Source organism: Schistocerca piceifrons, chromosome X (genome assembly GCF_021461385.2).
Source record: "Schistocerca piceifrons isolate TAMUIC-IGC-003096 chromosome X, iqSchPice1.1, whole genome shotgun sequence".
Taxonomy (NCBI): domain Eukaryota; kingdom Metazoa; phylum Arthropoda; class Insecta; order Orthoptera; family Acrididae; genus Schistocerca; species Schistocerca piceifrons.
Window position 1 is genome coordinate 480,973,571 of NC_060149.1, and position 22,301 is coordinate 480,995,871.

The 22,301-nt window shown below is 44.0% G+C and overlaps 1 protein-coding gene across 1 annotated transcript in view; it reads left to right on the plus strand.

The window, feature by feature from the left end:
- The window catches only part of LOC124721803 (aminopeptidase M1-C-like), a 437,502-nt gene that overhangs the window by 125,355 nt on the left and 289,846 nt on the right, over positions 1 to 22,301 (plus strand). The window contains exon 2 of the mRNA XM_047246924.1: positions 12,117 to 12,372. Within this exon, the coding sequence (XP_047102880.1) occupies positions 12,117 to 12,372 (256 nt within the window). The remainder of the gene's footprint in view (positions 1 to 12,116; positions 12,373 to 22,301) is intronic.

The following is a 22,301-nucleotide window of genomic DNA, read 5'->3' on the forward strand; positions in this document are numbered from 1 at the left end:
ATAGGACCGTTTTTATCCTCTATATGCATAAACGTCCTCACGGATATGCGACTCTTTGCTTATTATCCCATAGTGTACAGGAAACTGTCGTCGAAATACAGCTGGTCTGTAAAGGATACCACGAATAGAACTCTTGTGCAACACATTCTTGAGTAATGCTCAAATTTTTGGGATACTCATCAGGTCGAATTAAACGAATACATTGAAGCAGTTCAGAGGCATCCTGCTAGATTTGTTACCTGTACGTTCGATCAACGCTAGTGTCTTTGGAGATTCTCAGTGTAACCAAACGGAAATCCTTAAGGCGAAGGGCACATTTTTCTGCTTTATGGAACGACGCATGGGGTGTGCGAGAACTTTAAAAATTTTGAACTGAGAAGCGAACATTGACGGGTGTCAATAAAAGATCTTGATGAAACTTGACAGGTATGTAGAGGGATCAAAAAAATGTAATAAGTATTTTTTATTTTTTTCCCAATTTCACTTTTAAGGGGTGAAACACCTCAAAAAGTAATGTGACATATTAGGTTTAGAAGGAATATTTTCGAAACCATTAAATATAAAAATGTGTTTAGAGTGAAGGTCCAGATGTAGTTACTGTATAAACACCTTTCGTAATAATTTAAAATTTTGCAAAATATCCCACAACCACTAATTAATTTTGCAAAAGTGAAAACTTTTGTTACAACATAAATGAAAGAAGCTTTCACGCCATTTCCATCCATGTCTAATAATGTTGGCTTCTGAGATGCCATTTTTGGAACGTAAGCTGCACATAATGTGCTGTCGGAGTAGCTTCAATATACCTGATTAGAACATCTACATCTACATTTATACTCCGCAAGCCACCCAACGGTGTGTGGCGGAGGGCACTTTACGTGCCACTGTCATTACCTCCCTTTCCTGCTCCAGTCGCCTATGGTTCGCGGGAAGAACGACTGTCTGAAAGCCTCCGTGCGCGCTCTAATCTCTCTAATTTTACATTAGTGATCTCCTCGGGAGGTATAAGTGGGGGGGGAAGCAATATATTCGATACCTCATCCAGAAACGCACCCTCTCGAAACCTGGCGAGCAAGCTACACCGCGATGCAGAGCGCCTCTCTTGCAGAGTCTGCCACTTAAGTTTGTTAAACATCTCCGTAACGCTATCACGGTTACCAAATAACCCTGTGACGAAACGCGCCGCTCTTCTTTGGATCTTCTCTATCTCTTCCGCCAACCCGATCTGGTACGGATCCCACACTGATGAGCAATACTCAAGTATAGGTCGAACGAGTGTTTTGTAAGCCACCTCCTTTGTTGATGGACTACATTTTCTAAGGACTGAACGTTCACTGTTATTCAGTTTATTTGTTTTACTTTTTTATGTTTTAAATTGACCACGTTCTAAATCCATGTTCATGTTGTTTGTTATTTTAGCTTAGCGTTTCAGATACTTATAGTTTGTTAATTGAAAATAAATAATAATAAATTATGATACAAAATCGTTACAATAATTATAATGTCTCAAAAAATACTTAAAATATAACGTCTTTTTATACCATGAATATAAAGTGAACGATATTTCGTCACATAAGACACACGACGGACAACACAATATAAAACAAAATTCAGCAGGATTCTCAAATTGTGGCGGGCGTTTCCTTAAATATCTTGATTTGTGCTAGGCATTTTCAGCACACTGGAAAATTTCAGCGAAGGGAATTGACTATTTACTAGTGACTGCAGCTTGATCATATTGTTTATCATGTGAAGACTGATATCATAATCATTCAGCAAAACTACATCTGAAAATATCCTTACTAAGTTATTCCAACATCGAAAGTCGTATACCTCCAGCGACTGTACCTGTCCCGTCTGGTCATTTGCTCTCACCACATGACCCAGTCCCTTGTCATCTGATATGACACTCAAAACGGTTCTTTCACACTGACCATCCCAAGAATCTAACAATAATAGAAATTTTCTAACTTACTCGGATAGAATATCTTTTGACGTGATCGGACGTTAGTTTACCAGATTTCGATGCCGTCACAAAAACGTTTGGAGCTGCAAAAGAGATTCTCTAATTCTCACTCAAAACTGTCCATTAAGTTTTTTTAACTGTTAAAATGGGAGGAGGGGGTAAACAATTTGCCATTTGCAGAGACTGTAGGATGAATCGTGTAACACTGAGTAATTGATGACGACAACGGATTCAGTTCAATTTTCTTTGTACCCTTTTGGGACAAAGTGCATCCAGAGCGCAACTGCGAGCTGAATCCGCTTTGATCAGAGTTGTACACATTTTCAGCCCCCAAAAGTCTGATGTGCTCCTTACCTTCATTAAAAGTCGTAAAACGACGTCGTAGAGATAATTTTTATGTTTATCTAGTGCCTTCTTATACACTTTGTCACTTCACGACATACAATTCTGTGCTCTTTTTTAAAACTCAATACTCATTTTGGGTTTGCCTTGAAATTATTTAATTTTACTTTCCTGATCATATGCTAGGCGGACTTTTGAAGATTAGTGTAATGGATAAACAGTTGATGGGCCACAACTTCTGATAATTTTTGTAAAGTCCAGCAGTGGATTACCTTCATCTTGTGACGTTTCGAGCCGTAGTGAAGAACATACTTTTCCCAGCTGTGCCACTGAAGTAACTTTGCGATATTTAGGCTTCACGTATGAAAGCGATTTTTCCCCTGCTATCCACTTTTCCAAAATGCATTGACAGATATCTTGTATTCGAAATCTAATCCGGTTTCTGAAGAAAGAATTCTGCCAGGCATAAAGGACGCCTCATGAACTCTAGATTCGCGATCATTTTCAATCGTTGCCATATCATAGAGCTTTGCTTCATGAAACCATTGCCCATTATCTTGTTCCATAATAGTCGGTTGTCCATCCATGGTGTCACAAATCAATGCTAAAATGGTGTCCTTCAGTTACAGTTCCTGCGAATTTAGAGGATCGCCCGCCGCAATTTGAGACTCTTACTGAACTCTGTTTTATACTGAGTTGTCCGTCGTGTGTATCATGCGAAAAATTTCGTTCACTGTATGTGTAAGTTATGTTTTAATGATTACTATACTGATCATTGTTATGATACGAAATCATCACAATAACGATGAGTTACTTATTTTTCCAATTATCAAAATACATGTATGTGAAATGATTAAAAAACATGATTTTAAAACCTAAAAATGTCAATTTAAAATATAAATCAGAAGTAAGTAAAACAAGTAATTAGAATAATAATGATCGTTTAGATGTTTTAAACTCTTATGTTGAAAATACTCCGACAGCACACTGCGTACGACTTATTTTTGAAAAATGGCATTTGTGAAACAATCTTTATTACATATAGAGGGATATGTTGTGAAAATTTCTTTGATTTATGTTTTAACAAAAGTTATCATTTAAATTGTATATACAGTTTTTAAGAAGGTTAATTAATTTCAACTTTAATCTGAAACACATTTCCTATAATTAATAGTTTTGAAGATATTCCCTCTAAACATTACCTTTCGGGGAGTGTGTTACCCCTTAAAAGTGAAAATTGGCAAAAATGGAAAAATACCTATTGCATTTTTTGACCCCTTTACATCACACCAAGTTTCATCAAAATCATTTATTTCCACCTGAGAATGTTCCTTTGTCACTATGAATGCAACGCGAAGAAAGTTCACTCTCTATAATCGGAATAACTGTGTGCCTTAGAAACTACAGAGTTATACGTCGCCCGTTACTCATCGCAAGGTGGCTTGCGTCATATAAACACAGATGTATCACGACCAATTAGAATTCAGTTAGAAATTAAGATGTAAATTCCTCTCGTTATGCTGAAATAACGAATTCCAATTGTAATAAATAACAAACTGTACAGAAGGGTGCAGTGTGATATACCTAGAGATGTTGAGGCCATGAAGGTTTGGAGCAATATCTTCCAAGAAGCTTGATGGCCAACTTGTGTGACATTCCTGCTGGGATTGAATTATCATAGTTGCTCGTGTCTGGAACTTTTGAGAGTCTTCCAGTGGTAAAAAGATAAACATAAGAAGGCTCTACTATGTAAAACGTCAGTTTTCGATTAGTTTCAATGCCACTAGAACACATTTTTCTCAAAATGCTAACTTTACACTTCCCATGCACATAGAATTTGGACAGTACAAAGGAAATGAAATTTGAAAACAAAAATATAACCAATTTTTATTTGTTTTTCTACCCTAGCTTACTGCAATTAATTAAAAAGAATTTTACACTAGACGCATTTCGCTGTTATTTGCAAAGTAATCTTCTGTGGTCATTTCGGAAGTATGGACACATACGTTCAAATGGTTCAAATGGCTCTGAGCACTATGGGACTTAACATCTATGGTCATCAGTCCCCTAGAACTTAGAACTACTTAAACCTAACTAACCTAAGGACATCACGCAACACCCAGTCATCACGAGGCAGAGAAAATCCCTGACCCCGCCGGGAATCGAACCCGGGAACCCGGGCGTGGGAAGCGAGAACGCTACCGCACGACCACGAGCGGCGGACGGACACATACGTTCGTACATTTTGGTCGTTACAGATTAAAAACAGTATTTCTTTGTGAAGTTGGCGTCAAATGTACTTAATGTTTCCTCCCCTTGTCACATATTCGGCAATCCATAGCTTTTTCTTTCGTTGTTCAGATCTAAAGAAACTTAGCTGTAGAGATCCACTAGGCTGTTTTTGCCTTCTTTGGAGGACTTTCTCTACGCTACATTGGCGTTACTTCCACTTCACCTCATTCTAGAAAGAGAACTGCAGGTATATGTGTTCGCACTCTGCACAGTATTGCAGTGTTTGTGTTTTTCATTTGTTGTGTGTGTGTGTGTGTGTGTGTGTGTGTGTGTGTGTGTGTGTGTGTGTGTGTGTTCATAAATATGATTGCTATGGTTCCAGACACTAGGGATCCCACTAGTAACCCTTGTAGAACAGATCATATTTAACAAAATAGTGAAAAATAGGTACAGCATCCTATACTGGATTGGATATATGGATGACATTTTTGTCTAATAGATGATCCAAGCACTCACACTGACTAGCTACATACAGACATAAACTCTGTTCACGATAATATACATTTTACAATCGAAAAAGAGCAGCACAATAGATATTTAAATTTCTTGGACATTATCATGAATATTCAGAACAACCAACACACGTTTAACACATGTCAAAAACTGACAACAGATACAATTATTATTCACCAGACATCGCAGCACACGAGCTCTCAAAAGCAGGTAGCATTTGGGCATATACTCCACAGACTGAACACGGTACCATTAGACACTGATATCTACCAAAAAGAAAAGAATACCATTGTGCAAATATCCACAAACGATCGATGCAAAGAAAACTTAGTAACAAAGCTGCACGATACAATCAAGAAAGAGAAAAGAGCAAATACCTAGCTATCACCTACACAGTGACAGAATCCCTCACAAACTAACAGTTCAACATCAAAGTACTTTGCTAAAACAACAGGAAAAACTAATCTTTATCAGAAATCAGGAACATATCAGCTGAAATGTATGAATTTGGTAGATGATACATAGGTCAAACCAAGAGGACACGTGACACCAGATACAAAGAACATGTAAGAGGAGGACAAGTTATTCAACTGCTGCGGAATATTTACAACACCAAAAACATAAAATTACTACCAGAGAGACAAACACTGAAACCGTAAGGAGAAACAACTACAAAAAAGACTTCTCACCCTAAAAGAAAAATACCACATTCAAAAAACCATAACAGAAAAGAAACAGCTCATAAATGATCACATAAACCTGGCAAACCACACACTCTTTAAACTAACAGCCCACTTAATATATCATTAAATATATGCATATAACCAGAAGCCCCATTTACCATTACCATCTCCTTCCAGTTGCTTGTTATCATTATCCTCCCAAAATTCGAGCCACAACTCTCACGCAGCTCTAATTTCCATCACTCACATCCCTGCTGAACGTATAAGACATGTTCACTAATTTGCACTAACACTCTCTCTCTCTCTCTCTCTCTCTCTCTCTCTCTCTCTCTCACACACACACACACACACACACACACACACACACACACACACACACACACAAATTACATTTTTTTTTTAATCACAGTTTGACAACCTACACGACAAACAAATGAACAAATATAAACTGCCGGCCGATGTGACCGAGTGATTCTAGACGCTTCAGTCTGAAACCGCGCTGTTCCTACGGTCGCAGGTTCCAATTCTGCCTCGGGCATGGATGTGTGTGACATCCTTAGGTTAGTCGGGTTTAAGTAGTTCTAAGTCTAGGAGACTGATGACCTCAGATGTTAAGTCCCATAGTGCTTAGATCCATTTGAACAAACATAAACACTGGAATACTGTGCTGAGTGCGGACAGATGCAACTGCCGTTATATTTCTAAAGTGAGCTGAAGTGTGCCAATGTAGCGTAAGAGAAAATGTTTACAAAGAATGTCCAACGAGGACATTCAAAACTACCTGTCAGACCAGGGGTAACGGCTGTACATCGAGACGTGAAAAGGGTTGACAAGGGCTTGGTATCGACTCTGTTTGACAGAGTTCAACTTCCATCGAACATTAAAGCGGGATATGAGATAATTTCATTTCGCCCTTACATCCCCAACCCTACACGTTGCTATCGGTGTCAGTGGTTTAATCATACAAGCCAGTCGTGTTCCAATCCGGCCAAATGCGTTACATGTGGAAGGGATGCCCACGAGGGTGATTGTCCATCTCCATCCCCTCGTTGCATCAACTGTATGGGCGGCCATGCTGCTTCCTCTAGAGATTGCCCTATTTTCAAGGATGAACGAATTATTCAGGAAATCCGAGTGAAGGAAAATGCGTCTACATTTGCTGCTTGTAAGTTATTCGCCAGTCGAAAGCCCACTGTGCCCCCAGAGGGTAAATATAGCTCTGTACTTGCATCTCCTCGTCCTACTAAGGAGGTAGCCACGCAGACTTGCGATCTCACCTTCAGTGCCACGGTCGTCAGATCGGCCAGCCCAAAGATCGCCCGTTCAGCCTCCCTACTGTCACCTGTTCGCTCTAAGGCTCACCCTTCGTCAGCTCCTGCTAAATCTCGGGTCCCAAAATCGGACGCCCGGACTTCCAAAAAAAGAGCCTACTGGCGAAGATTTTTTTAGATACACCGACTTCACAACCATCGAATCCTCCATCTCAACGTCCTGCTTCGAAGAAGGCTCATAAGAAACAAAGTTCCTCTCCTCCTCCGCCACGGCGTGTCTCATCTACAGCGCCACCTGGCGGTAACCGCCCTTGGCCATCTTCCGTGTCGCCGAGACGCTTCGCTGCCGGCCCATTCACCGGCCGACCGCTGGCGGCAGGAGCTGCCCCCGACCAGCCTATGGATCAGGGTCTTCTGCCTTTGGCAGTGTGGTGTCACCGCCAGACACCACACTTACTAGGTGGTAGCTTTTAAATCGGCCGCGGTCCGTTAGTATACGTCGGACCCGCGTGTCACCACTATCAGTGATTGCAGACCGAGCGCCGCCACACGGCAGGTCTAGAGAGACTTCCTAGCACTCGCCCCAGTTGTACAACCTACTTTGCTAGCGATGGTTCACTGACAAATACGCTCTCATTTACCGAGACGATAGTTAGCATAGCCTTCAGCTACGTCAATTGCTACGACCTAGCAAGGCGCCATTACCAGTTGCTATTGATACTGAATCATGTACCGTCAAGAGCGACGTTCACCATTAATGGATTAAAGTTAAGTATTCCACCAACTACGTCCGTTTTTTCTAAATTCTAATTTCCTTGTCCTGTTCTAGACCTCACGCCAGCCTGCGTGAGGTAAAACGCGTGCCTTTCGGCTTCCTCTAGTAACATGGTGTTGGCTCTCCTGCCAACCACAACAGGCAGAATGCCATTCCACGCTGTCGGAGTTGACAGCAACTGCGGTGAGATTCTTCCCTTTTCTGTCCACCCTATGTCACTTATCCATTGGAATATCCGCCGAATTCGAGCCAATCGGGATAGAATGTCGATCCTTTTACGATCCTACTCCCCGGTCGTCTTCTGTCTTCAGGAAACAAAGCTACGTCTTCACGATCGCTTTGTTTTCCTCCATTTCCAATCAGTCCGGTTTGATCTCCCCTGTGTTGATGTCACTCCAACACACGGGTACTTATGATTCTTCTCCATAATACTGTCTATTATCACCCAATCCCCTTAATCAGTCCCTTCCAAGCTGCTGTTGTCCGTCTTTCCCTTTCTGGATCCGTCTTCTCTCTTTGTACCGTATACATTCCAACGTCCACACCGATGGCAAGAGCTGATCTCCTTCATCTCCTTGGTCAGCTCCTGCCCCCCCCCCCCCTCTATTTTCTGGGTGGGGGCTTCAATGTCCACCACCCGGTTTGGGGATCTCCGCGTCCTTTTCCACGAGGCTCTCTATTGATTGACCTCTTCTACCAAGCGGATCTTGTTTGCCTCAACACTGGGGAACCTACATTTTTGTCTGGCTCCACGTCAAATTTCTCTCATTTAGACCATTCGTTCGGTACTGTTCAGCTAGCACGGCGCTTTGAATGGTTCGCTCTTGCTGATATACACTCGAGTGCTTCGATTACAGCCACAACTGTCATCTATGTCCCAAGCCGACTGGACACTTTTCTCCTTTCTAGCGACATTCGACGACCGTCGCTTTCCTAGTATCGACGATCAGGCCACTCATGTTACGGAAGTTATTCTTACAGCAGCGGAACGTTCAATACCTCATTACCTCATACCTCCCCTTTGCCCTGGCGCACCCCAGTTCCTTGGTGGAACGAGGCGTGCCGTGACACAATACGTGAGCGGAGACATGCTCTTCGCGTTTTTCGCCACCATCCTACGTTGGTCAACTGTATCCGCTATAAGCAGTTATGCGCGTAATACTGTCGCATCATCCGCGATAGCAAGAAGGCAAGCTGGGACTTCTGCACCAGATCCTTTAACACCTTCACTCCCTCATCGGTAGTTTGAAGCAGAATTCGACAGTTATCCGCCATGTCTAATTTCTCCCCGATCTCTGGGCTCACTGTCGCGTATGATACCTTAGTGGACCCAGACGCAATTTCTAACTTATTGGGTCAACACTTTACCGAGATTTCGAGCTCTTCAAATTACCCGCCACCTTTTCTCCCGAAGAAACGAGCAGCGGAAGTACGACCACTTGCTTTCTCCTCTCAAGATAGCGAAAGCTATAATACTGTTTTCTCCATGCGGGAACTCCAACACGCACTCTCTTCCTCTCGCTCTTCTGCCCCAGGACCGCGTGACATCCACGTCCAAATGTTGCTGCATTTATCATACCGTAGTCTGCGTTACTTCATTCGCCTTTATAATCGAATTTGGACAGACAGTACTTTTCCCAGAAGATGGCGGGAAGGTATCGTCATTCCTGTTCCGAAATCTGAAAAGGACAAACATCTTCCCTCTAGCTATCGCCCAGTCTCTCTCACGAGTAGTGGATGTAAGATTTTGGAGCGTATTGTGAATTGCCGTTTAGTTTGGTAGCTGGAGTCCCTCAACCAAAAGGTTGCCCAAGGTTTGTGAAAGCATCGTTCTGCAGTTGACCATCTTTTTGCTCTCTCCACTTATATTATGAACAATTTTCTCAGGAAACGCCAGATGGTAGCGATATTTTTTGGTTTGGAGAGAGCATACGATACCTGTTGCAGGACTGGCATCCTCCGCACACTTTTCTTGGGGCTTTCGAGGTCGGCTACCCCTTTTTATTCGTGAATTTATCACAGAGCGCACATTTAAGGTGCGGGTTAACACTACTCTCTTCCAAGAAAACGGGGTGCCTCAGGGCTCCGTGCTAGTGTTGTACTGTTTGCGTCGCCATAAATCCGATTATGGATTGTCTCCTTCCCGATGTCTCGGTCTCCCCCTTTGTCGACGATTTTGCGATCTATTATAGCTCTCAACGGACCAGCCTTCTTGAACGACCTCTTCAAGGATGTCTCGATCGCCTCCACTCACGGAGCATCGAAACCGGCTTCCGCTTTTCTTCCAGTAAGACCGTCTGTGTAAATTTTTGGCGTCATACGGAGCTTCCTCCGTCTTCCCTACATCTAGGCCCTGTCGACCTTCCGTTCGCGGACGTCGCTAAATTCTTGGGAGTTATGTTTGACAGAAAACTGTGCTGGTCTCCCACGCTTCATGTGCCTCAACTCCCTCCGTGTTCTGAGTGGTACCTCCTAGGGAGCGAACCGAATGGTCCTCCTCCACCTATATCGCGCCTTAGTGCGTTCGAAATTGGACTATGGGAGCATAGTTTACTCCTCTGCACGGCCGTCTATTCTTCGGCGTCTCAACTATGTCTACCTCCGTGAATTGCGTCTAGCGTCTGGAGCTTTTTACACCAGCCCCGTGGAGAGCTTTTATGCTGAGACTGCTGAACCTCCGCTGTCCAATCGGCGAGCTGTCCTTCTGAGTCGTTACGTTGGTCATCTGTCTTCCATGCCTGCTCATCCGGGCCATGCCCTTTTTTCGACGTCTCCTTGGATTTAGGATATGCAGGCCGCCCTTCCACTCTATTACCACCGGGAGTCCGCTTCCGTCAACTGCTACGTTCTCTTCCTTCCACTTTCCTAAAACTTTCTTGACGACTGGGAATACCGCGCCACCTTGGCTTCTCCCCCGGACCTGCCTGCTCCGTGACCTTTATCAGTTTCCCAAGGATGGTAACCCCCCCCCCCCCTCTAGTTTACCCTCGTTTATTTAATGCTCTATGCGCACAAATGGAGCATGCCACATTTATTTGCACTGACGGCTCAAAATCAATATTTGGTGTTGGGAGTGCCTATATTGTTGGCGACACTACTAATAGATTTCGGCTTCCCGACCAGTGTTCGGTTTTTACTGCGGCGCTTTACGCTGTTTTCCAGGTTGTACAATACATCCGTCGCCATAAGAGGCTACAGTATATTATATGCTTGGATTCGCTAAGCTCTCTCCTCAGCGTCCAAGCTCTTTATCCTGTCCACCCTCTGGTCCACCGGATTCAGGACTGCCTACACTTGCTCCACTTGGGGGGCGTCTCTGTGGCATTCCTCTGGATCCCAGGGCACGTTTGGATCCGCGGAAACGAGGCAGCCGATATAGCGGCAAAGGCTGCAGTCTCTTGTCCTCGGCCCGCTGTTCGCATGGTTCCCTTAGCCAATCTACAGAGCGTTTTACGTCGTCGTGTTGCTCTTTTATGGCACGCACATTGGTCTACATTTTCCGATAGTAAATCACGGAAGGTGACACCCCCTTTCCTGTGCTTGGACCTCTTCCTCCCAATCTCGTCGTCGGGAGGATGTAATGTTAACTAGACTCCGCATAGGGCGCTCTGTCTTTAGCCATCGACAATATTTTAGGTGGCGATCCTTCCCCGCTTTGTCTCCACTGCTCTCAACCGTGAACGGTGAGACACCTTTTACTTCAGTGCCCCTATTTTAATCCGCTACGCACCCGTTTACAACTGTCACCTGATATAACTTCCCTTTTAGCAGATGGCACGCGCTCAGCCGATCGCGTCCTCGAATTGATCAGCGTCAGTGAGATGACATCGGTCATTTGAAGCCCCCTTCAATGGTAGTATTTTAGATTTCCTTCTGTTTTTAGTGTCCCTCCTTTTTGAGTTTCGAACCAATTGCTGCTGATTTCCCATTCGGTTTTTTACCCTTTCCTAAGCCACAGAACGCGCGCTTATGACCGTAGCAGTTTTGCGCCCAAAAAGCATAACAAAAATACGGAAACGCCGTAAGTAAATTGGACGCCAACTTTATAAAGAAATACTTTTTTAATCTATAACCATCAAAATGTACAAACATATGTATCAATATTTTCAGAACGACCACAGAAGGTGCTATGTAAATAAGGCGAAGAACGGTTGGTGAAAAATTCTCTTTATTTAATCTTAAGAAGGAGAAACGAACAATAATTAATTTTAACAGCTGCATCGGAAAATGGTTTTGCAAACAAAAATGTAACGTATAGAATAAGCAGACAGCTCTCGAATAACACTCTTGTGTGAAAGAGAATGTTAATCAATTATCCTTCTTGTCGTGTGCAGGGCTCTGTTGCTGCTGCTGGTGCAGCTGATGGTGGCGTTCGCTCAAGAGGACGGAGAACTGGATTATGAGTATCGGCTACCCACAAACGTGAAACCTAGCCACTACGAGATTCGCCTGAGGCCGTATTTCGACCCAGTTCTCGACGGTGACAATTTCGCCACTTTCGATGGCCAGGTCATCGTCAAGTTGGATGTGCTAGAGCCTACTGACGAACTTCGTCTGCACAGCCTCGACATGATCATCAACAGCTTCAAGGTCAGTACTCTTGTCTCAATAAGTGAGATAGGTAAGAAAGTTCCATTCTACAAGATGACGTGTAATGCTCTCTGAACACCCTTATGGACAGGTTCCATGGCTCTCTAGAGGGTCTCTAACGTTTCAGTTCTTTTGGATTGACACAACCACTCGAAAAGAAGTACTCGGTTTCTTGTAGCAGTCCAAGGAAGAATAGATTTCGGCAGTTCGTCGACGCTGATTTAAGAAAAGCATGGAGCACTAGTTGGAATAAATAGCCGTAGCTCGGTTTAGGAATCGTTCCTTCATTTACCTGTAGTGATTTAGATAAGCCGTGGAAAGAATTCACCCGCATAGCTGGAGTGAGATTTGCTTCGAAATAACGGTGGATAACCTTACCCTCTCCGTCACCTCGCCCGGCCCTTCGCTCTTGTCTAGTTTTTAAATAAGTGGCTCATCTCATTCTGTACGTACTCATATAACTTCATGTCTTTTATCTTCTATATTCGGTCCAAATAGAACACTCATCTGTCTTCATGGATAAAAGTATGTTATAGCATATTCTGGATGTTATACAGAGTGAACATTAATAAAACCGACAAACTGCTGGGGCAAATTTCTGACTGGAAATGGAGGAAAAATGGTCGTATGAACATATGTGCATGCAGTGACAAGAAGTCATCCCGGAACACAAAACAGAGCTGCAGCGTATCGACGTCGCAACAGATGTTCAAAGTGGTCTCCATGGGATGCAGTGCACGCGCTCGCACGTCGAATCATGGATTGCCGCACTCTATCACATTCCGGCTTCTATCCGAATAGCACCACTGGCGTCGTGAACACACTGTTGAAGAGTCTGCACATCAGGAACTTGTTTAGCATACAAAATGCTTTCCAGATGCTCCCAGAGGTAAAAATCAGTGGGGTTTATGTCCGGTGATCTAGCAGCCCACGCTACAGAACCTCCGTGTCCTATCCAACGTGGGAGAGGATGATGAGGCTTCGTCGAAATGTAATCCGGAAGTGGGGCGGTTCTCCGTCATGCAAAACCAGCATTACCTGTCGTATTGCCAAAGGCACTTTCTCAAGCAGCCCACGCATGAAGTCTAGGTAGGTTTCTCCAGTGAGGTGTTGTGGAATAATAACCGGTCGAGGTTTGTGGTCGCCAAGAATCCCCGCCCACTCATTGATGCTAAACCGATACTGATGAAACCACTCAACCATTACCCGGGGATTGTCTGTAGGCCATAGACGACGATTATGCAGATTGATGAGGCCATTTCTGGTAAGGGCTGCTTCGACGGTACACAGGACTGATCACAGAATCCCATAATTTTGATAGTTAGTGCAAAAACCACCGACAAAATCCTTCTTGTAGTGGGAAATCCGTTGTTGATAATCCTTGCACACATTGTAAGTGATAGGGCTAGTAGCGGTTATCATACTGGATACACATAATAGTACTTTGGCTTACACCGCGTTTGTGACCACTTACCTGTAGCTTGTACTAGGGTTCGTCGCAATAACCTGTAGAACCCAGTCCTCCAAATCTGGTACACACACAATCCGCCGCCTCCCTGCAAGTTCGTCTTTCTGAGAGGATCAATGATCAGACACAGCAAAAATGGCTTGAAACATTGTGTGATGTAGTTGGGGTCTGTGTGGGTAACTGTTTTGATATAGCCGTGCTGCCTGTCGACCGTTCCCATCTGTTTGAGCGAGCACAACCACCACCACGGCTTGTTCCTGACATGAATATCGGACCATTCTGCTGCTTACAGTACGATGCGCCAATCACACAACCTGCAACACACAAGGAACACACAAAAGTGGTCAGAGAAACTTTCATTCGTCAGCGCCATTTACTGTGGCAATAATGCGTTTTTGGACACATGCTCATTGGACCTTTTTTCCTCGATTTCCACTTAAGAAACGATACCTGAAATTTGTCGGTTTTATTAATGTTCACCCTGTATTTAAAATTTCGTACCCCTCGTTTCAGCCATCATGCTTAAGTCTGGCAGCTTCACAATCAGTTGAATCTAGTGGGTCATCACCTGTGTAATGAAATATGTAAATTCGCAGCTGTATGGGTAATTCATACCAGTGTGATAGCATTCACCAGGCGATATGTCTTTCGAATACACGAGACTGAAAGAACTTTCATAAATATTCGACAGACAAGGAAAGTGAAGATGCGTTGATACAGCTAACCTGCACATCCGTTCCTCTAACAAGAACCCAAGAAGAAAGATAAGTTTCTTGTAACCTAGAAAGCATCGTATTCGATCCTACCCACATGGGTGGATCAAGCTGTGAATTGGTAAACTGGTTAACTTAGGTTGATCATGGAGGCGTGAGGGAACATAGAAAAGCTAAAATTTTATTCGATAGCTGAAGTATATCATACGCTGAAGATTTACATTTACTTAACAAATAAATGTCATGCACTGAAAACAGTGGAATAGGTTAACTAGCATTTCTAATCAAGTTTCACGGGTTAACAAAGAAATCGAAGGTCAGTAAATTAATGTCTTTTGGCGTTTAGCAAGAACAAATGTGTGTCGAGATGCCCTAGAGAAAGAGACAGAGAGAGAGAGAGAGAGAGAGAGAATTGCTAGTAATGAATAACAAGCGTCAGTGGATCAGCTGCCGAAACACTTGCAAGGAAGTGCACCTGAAAAACAGTGAAACTGATGCAGTACTATTTAGTAGTTAAGAATGCTGGCTAACACCGGAAATTGACAGCAATGTGATTCTTGCGTTAACCATAAGTGTGTGTCGAAAGAACAGACTAGTGAGAAATGAATGTGGTGTATTTGTCAAAGTAGACAACAAACTAAAATTCACCAAGAAAGAAACTGGAAGATTCACTATCAATGGAGGACGAAAACTTAAAATTGTATCTTTTTATCGACCGCCAGACTCACCTCTAGATGTAACCGAAAACTTCGGAAAAAATATCAGTTCGCCCCTACGTATGATCTCCAACCATACTTCCATAATTGGAGGAGGCAAAAATCATACAATAATCGATCTGGATAGTTTCAGTTTTGTAAGAGATGGGCATGGCAAGACATCCTACGCAATATTATTACAATACATCTCTAAAAATAACTAGAACATATAGTCCGGAAACTTACTCAATGCAAATGCAACGTGCGTCTTGAAAGTTCGGTGAATGGTCTCAAAAAATAAATAAATAAAACAAGAACTACAAAGAAAATACACTGATAAGCCAAAACATTACGTCCACTGCCCACCACGACGTTGGATGCTGCCAGGTGGCGTTGCGGGCATGTGACGCGGTAACAAAAATATGAAAGCGTAGCAGACACAGACGGGGGATCACCCTAGCGAAGATATGGGCTGAAAATCGGGAAATCCACTGAGATAAGCGACTTTGACAGAGGACAGATTATGATTACCCAGAGCCTGAGAACGAATATCTAGAAAACGGCGAAGCTGGTTCTATGTTCGTCTTGAGCACCTATGGAAAGAGAGAGCAGCACAGTGAAACTACCATTAGGCACTATGGTTGGATGTCCACGAATCTTCACAGAAGGTGGGGTTCGGAGGCTTGTTTGCTCTGTAAAGTTGAATAGATGGTGATCTGTGGCATCTTTGCCGAAAGAGAACAATGCTGGTGCACGCACAAGTGTTTCGGACCACACCGTTCGTCGTACATTCTTGAAGGTAGAGCTCCGCAGTAGACCATCCCTACGTGTTCACATGTTGACCCAACGACATCGTCAGTTACGATTGCAGTGGACACGGGATCATGGGGATTTGACCGTCGATCAATGGAAACGTGTCGGCTCTCCGGGTAACTCACATTTTTGCTACACTCGGTCGATGGTTGTCTCCACAAACGACGTCATCGAGGTGACCGGCGGCTCGAAACGTGCACCGCGCCACGGACGCAGGCTGGTGGAAACAGTATTATGCTATGGGAGACATGCTCCTGCGCTTACGTGGGACCTGTGGTAGTAATCGAAGACACGCAGACAGCTGGTAACCACCTGGATCCCTTCGTGCTTGATGTCTCCCCGACGGCGATGTCATCATTAAGCAGTATAATTGTCCATATCTCGGAGCCAGAACTGCGCTACAGTGGTTTGAGGAACATTATGGTGAACTCACGTTTATGTCTCTGCTACTAAATTCGCCAGATATAAATCTTATGAACGCATGTGGATCACTATAGGGCGCTATCACCGCGCACGCAATTTAGCGGCCCGTTATTTACGCGAATTACATGAGCTGTGCGTAGACATCTAATGCCCCACACCTCCACAAACCTACCACCAACTGTCAGACCAGCCGCACGGTCTAAGGGGCGCCTTGTCACGGTCCGTGCGGCTCCACAACTGTCAGACACCAGATACGCAGAATAAGTAATGTATTTCGTTCAAAATACGGACAAACAGGCTATTAAGCAGGTGGTCATAATGTTTTGGCTCATTAGTGTACCTTAACCATTAGGTACATCACACCTCTGCCATGGCATGTAAAGCTGTTGGAAACCGTCAGTAAACGATTCACATGGAATCGCTCGAAGCACCCTGATCACGCCTTGTTGGATATCAGTATCATTACAGGAAATGAGAAGTGCTTCTACCAATACCATCCGGAGGCCAAGCGACAGCCAATGGCACAGTATTCATCGTCTTCCCTGCCTCCCAAAAATGTCGACTGGTAAAATTAAAGATTGATACGAGTTTGAGCGCCTCTTTCGACAGAAAGGGCTTGATCCATCATGTATTTCTACCGAGGGAGACGGGGAAGGCTATCAACACGTAGCCACTGACTGTCGCTTGGTCTGCGGATCGTTTTGGCAGCACCTGGTATCATTCCCTGTAATGATGCAGATAGCCAACAACGTTTGACCACGGTGCTTCGAACAATTCCGCAAGAAACGCTTGCTGACTGTTCCCTACAGCTTTACAACCGATGGGAGAAGTGTGTCGTAGCTAATCGCAATTGCTTTGAAGGCCAGTAAAGTATTTTGTTTCCATCTCGTGTTCCCTCTATTTTCTGAGACCATTCACGTAATTTTTCCAGACGCACCTTGTATATTAAACCTGGTGTCAACAAATACACCTGACCTCTTTGAGACTGTCCTCACTGAAACTGGTATCAGTGACCATGCGACAGTTTTAGTAACAATGATAACCAAAGTTCTAAGGGCAGCTAACATAACGAGAATATTTATATGTTCAGAAAGGTAGATAAAGACGTAATCGTACTCTACCTCAAACTGAAACTCAGAATTGTTACGTCTAGGCAGGATCATGTGGAAGAATTGGCCCTCAAGTTTGAAAGATTCGTGATGGAAGGAACCCTCCTAGAAATACAGTCGCTGTAAAAAGAAAAAAAAACTTCTTGAGAAACGATGACTACCGTATAACAGGTGCGAAACAAATAATTGGTAGAGAAATGACGAATGAAATTCATTTGGCTATCTTGAGAGCAATGCGTAAAGCCCAAATTACTATAGTAGCAGACACTTACCGAAAGGTATGTTACGAAACCAAAAGAAATTCTGGTCATATGTAAAGGCTGTCTGTGGCAGCAAAGTTAGTATCCAGAAAATCATGGAACTAAAACTGAGGGTAAAAAATGAAGACAAGAAATAATTACCTCCGTCTTCAAATGTTAATTCACTAAAGAAGATTTGTGCACCATCTATCCAGAAAGTTCGGAGACTGGTTTTATTCCTGGAGTATAAGCGACGTCAGCGCAGTTACTATGGTGTCAGCTTTAACTAACAACTGCCAGCAACATGATGTGTTGTTTATTCGACCAGTCAGTTGTTAGCAGCCAGTGTTAAAGCGTGTGTCAACATTGTATTTTCACAAATCGCAGTAGAGCAACGAGCAGTGATTCGATTTCACGTTTTAATCGGTAAAACGACCACGGATACATCTGAGTACATGAGAAAAGGCTTACGGCGATATTTATTTAAATCTTCAGTGGTTGAAACATGTTAAAGGAGACCAGGTGTCGCTCGAGGGCAACGAGAGATCAGGGCTGCACACCTAAAGTTCATCCGAGGGGAACATTGAGAAAATTCACGATCTTTTGGAAGCTGACCGGTATCGCACATGCAGAGCTACCGCGGAATAACCAAATATATCTAAATAAAGTGTTCAAGACAGTCTCTGGAGTGTTTTGAAGACGAGAAAAGCGTGTGCAAAGATTGTTCCGCATACCTTGACTCCCCAACAAAAACGTCGCGAGGATGCCTGTCGCTACTTGACTGAACTGAAAACACAGACAGTTCTCTTCTGAAAATAATGTTCACAGGTGACTAGACTTGGTGTTATCAACATAAACCTAACACAAAACGACAAAAGCAGAATGGGTTTCTGACGGTTCACCGAGAGCGAAGAAGGTGCGAATGACGAAATCGAAAGTGAAGACAATGCTCATTGCCTTTTCTGATGCTTATGGCACTACCAAAAGAAAAAAAAAAGAAAATCCCACCGACCCCACTTTAAATTCCCAATATTATCTGGGTGTCATGGATTATTTGTCTCTTATTTTTATCTGCTGTACTCAACAAACTAAAGCATAAACGCCATTTAGTGTGCATTGTATTAATAAAAATTGCGGGGTCTTGCCACTCGTTGCTTATAGGGTGCCTAAAGGATGTTGCATTGCCTAAAGGATGTTGCATTCTCGGAATGCTATACAACAATTCAAACAAATAACATTAGTAGTTTTATTTCTAGAAAGCAGTTGACAATACTTAACTTTGAGATTCACAAGTAGCAGTCGCAAACGAGGAGCAACTTGCAATATAATTTAGAGTCCTTGATGTGTGAAATGTTCAAGTAAGTTGACACACATCACTTATAGCTAACGTCCGCGATCCGGTGCCGGTCTGCGCCCCGAGGCTAGCAGGACCGGCGCTTATATTTACTTCTTCCAGGTGTCGCTCTTGGCGCGGCGCGGTCTAATTCCATGCACCATCGGCCGGCGTTTCCTTACCGCCTTTTCTGTTCTTGCGCTCCGCATCTTCGTTCCGGCGCTTGTGTTTACGCCAGAACAAAAATGAATCGCATCTTATCTACATCTACATAAACACTCCACAAGCCACCGTATGGTCCGTGGCTGAGTGTAACCTGTACCACTACTAGTCATTTTGTTTCCTGTTCCACTCGCAAATGAAGCGAGGGAGAAACGACTGTCAGTATACCGCCGTATGAGCCGCAATCCCTCTAATTTTATCTTCATGGTCCTTACGCGAAATGTGCGTTGGCTGCAGTAGAATCGTTCTGCAGTCAGCCTCAAATGCTGGTTCTCTAAATTATCTAAATAGTGCTCATCGAAAAGAACGTCGCCTTCCATCCAGTAATTCCTTTTTGAGTTCCAGAAGCATCTCCGTAATACTTGCGTGTTATTCGAACGGTAACAAATCTAGCAGCCCGCATATGAATTGCGTCGATGTATTTCTTCAATATGACCTGGTACGGATCCCAAATACTCTAAAGCACACTCTCAGACACACAAATCGTTATAGTAACGGGGTACAAGAAAGGAGCTCCATCGAGAATGCGGTGGTATATGATCAGGCTAAAGAAGATACACGCATCAAAAAAAGTTTTGCATCACTCCGGTTCCCAGAACTCCTGAAGATAGACATTGACTGTGAATATTGTATCATAGAGACGCTCCCGTTCACTGTGCAGAGATGTCACTAAACCCGCCCAAAGACGTAAAAACCATGCATGAGCAGCGCTTATTGGACGGAGGGGATCCTACAGCCGATCAGTTCAGTCATACGACCAGGAAGGAGGTACACGGCTCGTGTTGTCTGTAGTTCAACCATGCCGCGGTTCGGTTACGTACGCATTGTTACTTTGTGCCAGGAAGTGCTCTCAAAAAGGGAGTGTCCAGGCGTCTCGGAGGGAACCAAAGCGATTTTGTTCGGACATGGAGGAGATACAGAGAGAAAGGAACTGTAAATGACACGCCTCGGTCAGGCCGCCCAAGGGCTACTACTGCAGTGGATGACCACCACCTACCGATTACGGCTTGGAGGTACCCTGACAGCAACGCCACCATGTTGAATAATGCTTTTCGTGCAGTCACAGGACGTAGTGTTACGACTCAAACTGTGCGCAATAGTCTGCATGATGCGCAGCTTCACTCTCGACGTCCATGGCGAGGTCCATCTTTGCAACCACGACACCAAGCAGCGCGGTATAGATGGGCCCAACAACATGCTGAATGGACTGCTCAGGATTGGCATCACGTTCTCTTCACCGATGAGTCTCGCATATGCCTTCAACCAGAAAATCGTCGGAGACGTTTTTGGAGGCAACACCTATCAGGCTGAACGTCTTAGACACACTGTCCAGTCTGGAACCGCGCGACCGCTACGGTCGCAGGTTCGAATCCTGCCTCGGGCATGGATGTGTGTGATGTCCTTAGGTTAGTTAGGTTTAAGTAGTTCTAAGTTCTAGAGGACTGATGACCTCTGATGTTAAGTCCCATTAGTGCTCAGAGCCATTTGAACCATTTGAACACACTGTTCAGCGAGTGCAGCATGGTTCCCTGATGCTTTGGGTGGATTATGTGGAGCCGACGTACGCCGCTGGTGATCATGGAAGGCGCCATAAAGACCGTACGATACGTGAATGCCATCCTCCGACCGATAGTGCAGCCATATCGGCAGCATATTGGCGAGGCATTGGTCTTCATGGACGACAATTCGCGCTCCCATCGTGCACATCTTGTGAATGACTTCCTTCAGGATAACGACGTAACCCACCAACCACTCTGACTGATCTACGCCGAATCGCCATTGAGGAGTGGGACAATGTGGACCAACAGTGCCTTGATGAATTTGTGGATACTATGCCACGACGAATACAGGTATGCATCAATGCAAGAGGATGTGCTACTGGGTATTAGAGGTATTAGCCGGCCGGTGTGGCTGAGCGGTTCTAGGCGCGTCAGTCTGGAACCGCGCGACCACTACGGTCGCAGGCTCGAATCCTGCCTCGGGCATGGATGTGTGTGATGTCCTTAGGTTTAAGTAGTTCTAAGTTCTAGGGGACTGATGACCTCAGATGTTAAGTCCCATAGTGCTCAGAGCCATTTGAACCATTTTGAAGGTATTGGTGTTTACAGCAGTCTTGACCACCATCTCTGAAGGTCTCGCTGTATTGTGGTACAACATGCAATATGTCGTTTTCATGAGCAATAAAAAAGGCGGAAATCATGTTTATGTTGAGCTGTATTCCAATTTTCTGTACAGGTTCCGGAACTCTCGGAACCGAGGTGATGCAAAACTTTTTTTGATGTGTGTATAAAGAAAAGCAATCGTGCGTACCCTGGGCAAAGTCAGAAAATGAAAAATCTGATGGCATTTCCTTTCATGCCAGAAACATCAAAATCTTAGCCCGTTTCAGGGCCATAGTTAACCGTTGTATCTGGTAACACAGAAGGAATAATTGCAGACAAAGAAGAGCTGCTACCAGATCTACGCAGTCAACACTAGAGCCAGGTACAGTGCATACAGAAGACACACAGAAGCTGCGACATGAGCAGACCGCCGGCCGGAGTGGCCGAGTGGTTCTAGGCGCTACAGTCTGGAACTGCGCGAGCGCTACGGTCGCAGGTTCGAATCTTGCCTCGGGCATGGATGTGTGTTAGGTTAGTTAGGTTTAAGTAGTTCTAAGTTCTAGGGGACTGATGACCTTAGAAGTTAAGTCCCATAGTGCTCAGAGCCATTTTTTTTTTTGAGCAGACCAAAAATAAACGGAATGTGCCTCACCATTTAAAGACAGCATAATAAATATGGAAGTGCTAATTTTATTCATTCGGACATTCAGATCCTATCCACAGCATTTACCGTGAAAAATGATATCGAAATTCTCACACTAGAAACAGGAGATTGTGCCATTTCATCCCTTTACAAATCACCCAAGAATTTA